This window comes from Lolium perenne, chromosome 5 (genome assembly GCF_019359855.2).
Source record: "Lolium perenne isolate Kyuss_39 chromosome 5, Kyuss_2.0, whole genome shotgun sequence".
NCBI classification, from domain to species: domain Eukaryota; kingdom Viridiplantae; phylum Streptophyta; class Magnoliopsida; order Poales; family Poaceae; genus Lolium; species Lolium perenne.
Genome location: NC_067248.2, coordinates 5,262,757 through 5,267,941, shown reverse-complemented (window position 1 = coordinate 5,267,941; position 5,185 = coordinate 5,262,757). Strand labels below are relative to the sequence as shown.

The 5,185-nt window shown below is 48.7% G+C and overlaps 1 protein-coding gene across 1 annotated transcript; it reads right to left on the bottom strand.

The window, feature by feature from the left end:
• Positions 1-2,488: 2,488 nt before the first annotated feature.
• On the bottom strand, positions 2,489-5,057 carry LOC127326300 (cinnamoyl-CoA reductase 2). The gene is made up of 5 exons (XM_051353157.2): positions 4,714-5,057; positions 4,431-4,585; positions 4,135-4,320; positions 3,064-3,419; positions 2,489-2,927 (listed from the first exon to the last, which is right to left on the bottom strand). The coding sequence occupies exons 1-5, from the start codon at positions 4,865-4,867 to the stop codon at positions 2,660-2,662; spliced, it is 1,119 nt and encodes a 372-aa protein (XP_051209117.1). The 5' UTR covers positions 4,868-5,057; the 3' UTR covers positions 2,489-2,659.
• Positions 5,058-5,185: the final 128 nt, after the last annotated feature.

Below are 5,185 nucleotides of genomic sequence, written 5' to 3'. Positions count from 1 at the left end.
TGGCCATATCACATCACCAAACCCTGCAAAAACAAGTTAGACGTCTCTAATTTGGTTTGCATATTTTACGTGGTTTAGGGTTTTCGAGAGAGATCTAATCTACCTACGAACATGAACCACAACGTTGATACTAATGTTTTCAATAGAAGAGTAAATTGAATCTTCACTATAGTAGGAGAGACAGACACCCGCAAAGCCTCTTATGCAATACAAGTTGCATGTCAAACGAGGAACAAGTCTCATGAACGCGGTCATGTAAAGTTAGTCCGAGCCGCTTCATCCCACTATGCCATAAAGATGCAAAGTACTCAAACTAAAGATAACAAGAGCATCAACGCCCACAAACCATTGTGTTCTACTCGTGCAACCATCTATGCATAGACACGGCTCTGATACCACTGTAGGATAACGTTGCATAGAAAACAAAAATTTTCCTACCGCGAACACGCAATCCAAGCCAAGATGCAATCTAGAAGACGGTAGCAACGAGGGGGTATCGAGTCTCACCCTTGAAGAGATTCCAAAGCCTACAAGAGGAGGCTCTTGTTGCTGCGGTAGACGATCACTTGCCGCTTGCAAAAGCGCGTAGAAGATCTTGATCACGATCGGTTCCGGCGCCACGAACGGGCAGCACCTCCGTACTCGGTCACACGTTCGGTTGTTGATGAAGACGACGTCCACCTCCCCGTTCCAGCGGGCAGCGGAAGTAGTAGCTCCTCTTGAATCCGACAGCACGACGGCGTGGTGTCGGTGGCGGTGTAGAAGTCCGGCGGAGCTTCGCTAAGCTACGCGGGAAATATGAAGTGGAGGAGCAAAGCTAGGGTTTGGGAGGGGGTGGCCGGCCACTCAAGGGGGCGGCCAAGCTATGGTCTTGGGGTGGCCGGCCCCTCCCTTGGCCCCTCATTATATAGGTGGATCCCAAGTGTTGGTGTCCAAGTCTTCGAATAAGACCCGAAACCAAAACCTTCCATAGGAGGGGGAAACCTAGCCCAACTAGGACTCCCACCCAAAGGTGGGATTCCCACCTCCCATGTGGGGGGTGGCCGGCCCCCTATGGTGGAGTCCACTTGGGACTCCACCCCATCTAGGGCTGGCCGGCCATGGAGGTGGAGTCCCATGTGGACTCCACCTTCCTTGGTGGTTTCTTCCGGACTTTTCTAGAACCTTCTAGAACCTTCCATAGAACCTTCCGCGACATTTTATTTCACATAAAATGACATCCTATATATGAATCTTATTCTCCGGACCATTCCGGAACTCCTCGTGATGTCCGGGATCTCATCCGGGACTCCGAACAAATATTCGAACTCCATTCCATAATTCAAGTGCTACCATTTCAACATCCAACTTTAAGTGTGTCACCCTACGGTTCGAGAACTATGCGGACATGGTTTACTCACTCCGACCAATAACCAATAGCGGGATCTGGAGATCCATAATGGCTCCCACATATTCAACGATGACTTTAGTGATCGAATGAACCATTCACATACATTACCAATTCCCTTTGTCTCGCGATATTTTACTTGTCCGAGGTTTGATCTTCGGTATCACTCTATACCTTGTTCAACCTCGTCTCCTGACAAGTACTCTTTTACTCGTACCGTGGTATGTGGTCTCTTATGAACTCATTCATATGCTTGCAAGACATTAGACGACATTCCACCGAGAGGGCCCAGAGTATATCTATCCGTCATCGGGATGGACAAATCCCACTGTTGATCCATATGCCTCAACTCATACTTTCCGGATACTTAATCCCACCTTTATAGCCACCCATTTACGCAGTGGTGTTTGGTGTAATCAAAGTACCTTTCCGGTATAAGTGATTTATATGATCTCATGGTCATAAGGACTAGGTAACTATGTATCGAAAGTTTATAGCAAATAACTTAATGACGAGATCTTATGCTACGCTTAATTGGGTGTGTCCATTACATCATTCACTCAATGACATAACCTTGTTATTAATAACATCCAATGTTCATGATTATGAAACTAATCATCCATTAATCAACAAGCTAGTTTAAGAGGCATACTAGGGACTTCTTGTTTGTCTACATATCACACATGTACTAATGTTTCGGTTAATACAATTATAGCATGATATATAAACATTTATCATAAACATAAAGATATTAATAATAACCACTTTATTATTGCCTCTAGGGCATATCTCCTTCAGTATTATCTATGCCATAAATGGAGAGGTCATTGCTTGAGTACAACTTGCTAGGCCGTTACTGTAAATTTTATCTGCCACTAACCCCTCGCAAATACCCAAATGAGTAATCCAAACAGATCCAAATTTTGGTCAATAACTTATGTTCTTCAATGCTTGCTTAATGCATGGAAATTTCTTCTACACTATCCACCATTTATTTTTGTACTTAATTAACAAATTTCCATTGTAAATTATGTTTTTATATTTTGCATGATCAGATAAGAGAGGGCAGAATAATTTTGAACTGAACTTCTCTTTTTGCTGGACAACATTAATTCCTGGCAACTTTCTGTGAGAAAAAGAAAATCCACCGATAATCACCTATCCACTATCCAATTGTTTTACAAAATTTTGTTAGGGCACTTGCTGTCGGCGTCCTTTAATTATGTCACATACCACCGTCACCAGTGTAGCATATGGAACCACACTCGCACATTATTTTGCGCATTTTGTTATAGCTTGTTTTGATAAAAAAAAGGCCCGGTATTTTTGTTTCGCACCGGGCCCCTGAATTCCTAGGCCCGGCCCTGGGAGAACGTGGTCGTCTTGAGTGGGTAGCACCGGCAACATCCCTTTCTCCTGCATGCTCTTGACGATCTCGTATATGCTCTGCAGCACCGGCACAAACTCCATCCCCAGATCCTTGAGCCTCTGGTTGGTGAACTTGTACCCTTTGGCCGGTGGGTTCACCTCGTCCTTACACCTGTAAATATCGAACGCACAAGTTAGTTGGTGAGAAAAATAACGTGGTAGAACCGGTCCATTCGGCACTCGGCCGTATGCATCAGCATCAGTCATGTAGAGGCCGAGGCTAAGGTCCCTCTACGAAAGAAACATACTTGCTTGGGACGGGGTACTCTGGGAAGAGCTTGCCGAGGACGCGACAGAGCTCGCCGCGGTGGAGGGTGGTGCCCTCGGCGCAGATGTAGCGGCCACACGCGGAGGGTGCCTCGTAGACGCGGACGTGCGCCTCGGCGACGTCCCTGACATCCACATAGGCCTGCGCCGCGTTCACGTATGTCTTGGCCGACCCCGTCAGGTACTTCAGCACGTGCGCCGCGCTCGCGTTCACCGTCGTCTGCAGCAGCGGACCAAGCACCACCACCGGGTTTATCACGATAAGGTCGACGCCCCGTTGCCGTGCCAACTCGAATGCTTGCTGCTCCGCAATCGTCTTCGCGTAGCAGTACCAATTCTGCCGGGAAGACAAGGATGGTAATGTTATGTAATGTAATGATTCAAATCTTCAGGAGGTAGAAATGCATGCATGGTGGTGTTGTTTGATCTTTAGTGTTCTCTCCGATCGATAGCAAGTATATAGTTTATATTCGATTTCGAACTAAAACCACAACACTTGCAGAAAGAATATTAATGTACTTTCATTAGTCAAAAAGTGGATGACCGTGACCCCAACTAGGTCCTGTCGCGAAATATATATTCTGGCTGGTCGAGTTTGGTCTCAACTAGAAAAGGAATGGATAGGATCCAGGCTCTAGTGTGGGCAGTAGGTAGAGCGAAAAAGTATTTGGAGTGGTTAAAGATGGCCGCGAATCATCGTGTTGGACGTACGCACTGGCTAAGAAACACCACCTGAGCATGCACCCGCCCATGTAAATCGACGTCGCCCTTTTTTATGGGGAATTCCACCTTTTAATCCACGTTTGGTGAGGCTTGACATGCGTGCATCACCAGAACCACGCGCATGCGCAAATCAGTCGCTGCAAGCATATAGTATTACTCTCCCTCGATCGCATGGTCTTCTGAAGAATAAACTAATGGCAGATGAAGATGATTCTCAAGTGCTACCTTTTGTTTTTAAAATAACAGGCATGGCCCCCAGCTAGCTCCATCTCATTGAAACAAAAACAACAATGGTCTATGTAGGAAGTCACAAACTATGTGGTGCATACCGCTGTCTCCTTGCAGTATTCGATGTCGCTCCAGCAGTTGTCGTCAACGGGCTTCTCGGGGTCCCTGTTGGGGTTCATGTACACCGTGCCGATGGTGGAGGTGAAGACGACGCGCTTGATGCCCAGGTCGGCCGCCGCCGTCAGCACGTAGTTGGTCCCACGGATTGCCGGCTCCAGCATCTTCTCCTGATCCATCAGTCGAGATGAGTTAGCGGGTTAGCAATATAGCTAGGGAAAGGGAATCGATCCAACACTCAAATTAAGCTCGAGCAGGGAGCGTTAATGGTACTACGTACAGGGTCGTCGGTGAGGGGGGAGGCGGCGTGGAAGATTCCCTCGCAGCCGGTGAACGCCGCGACGAGGGTCTCGGGCTCCATCAGGTCGGCCCGGTGGAGGACGAGGCGGTCGGCGGCGCCGTCGAAGGCTCTCAGGTGGTCGTTCTTCGGATCAACTGAAATCAATGGCGTATATATGGGTGCAATCAGATGCATGCATGGATCGTCGATATCCCGGCGGTAGCTTAATTAGGTCAGCTGCACTGAGACGGATGATGGAGATCGAGTGCTGCATCCTACTTACCAGGGTTGCGGACGGTGCCGCGCACGGTGTACCCCTTCTGGAGGAGGCGCTTGACGAGCCACGACGCGATGAACCCGCCGGCGCCGGTGACACACACCGTGCGGCCCTGGCCGGTGAGGTCGGCGGCCGGCACGCTATCGACCTCGATCGGCATATCTTTCGACTAACTTTTGGGGGAGCGGGCACGCTAAGTTTCGGTGTTGCTAGCAGCGACACTTACCAGTGCGTTTCTGAAGGCACTTGGAACTGCTGCTGCTGCTGCTTCTGCTTCAGGTCCTGCTAGCTAGCTGCTACGCAACAGGTACCAGATCGATAAGCGTTGGAAGGAAGCTGCCAATTATGCAAGTGAGTGGAGGTACTGCACATCGCAGCTCTATTTATAGAGAGGAGGCTTGAGTGGTTCAAGGCGGTTAGGAAACGTGTGGCCCGCACCGAGAGCGACGCCGTCACTACCTTTGGGCGATTGGCGCCG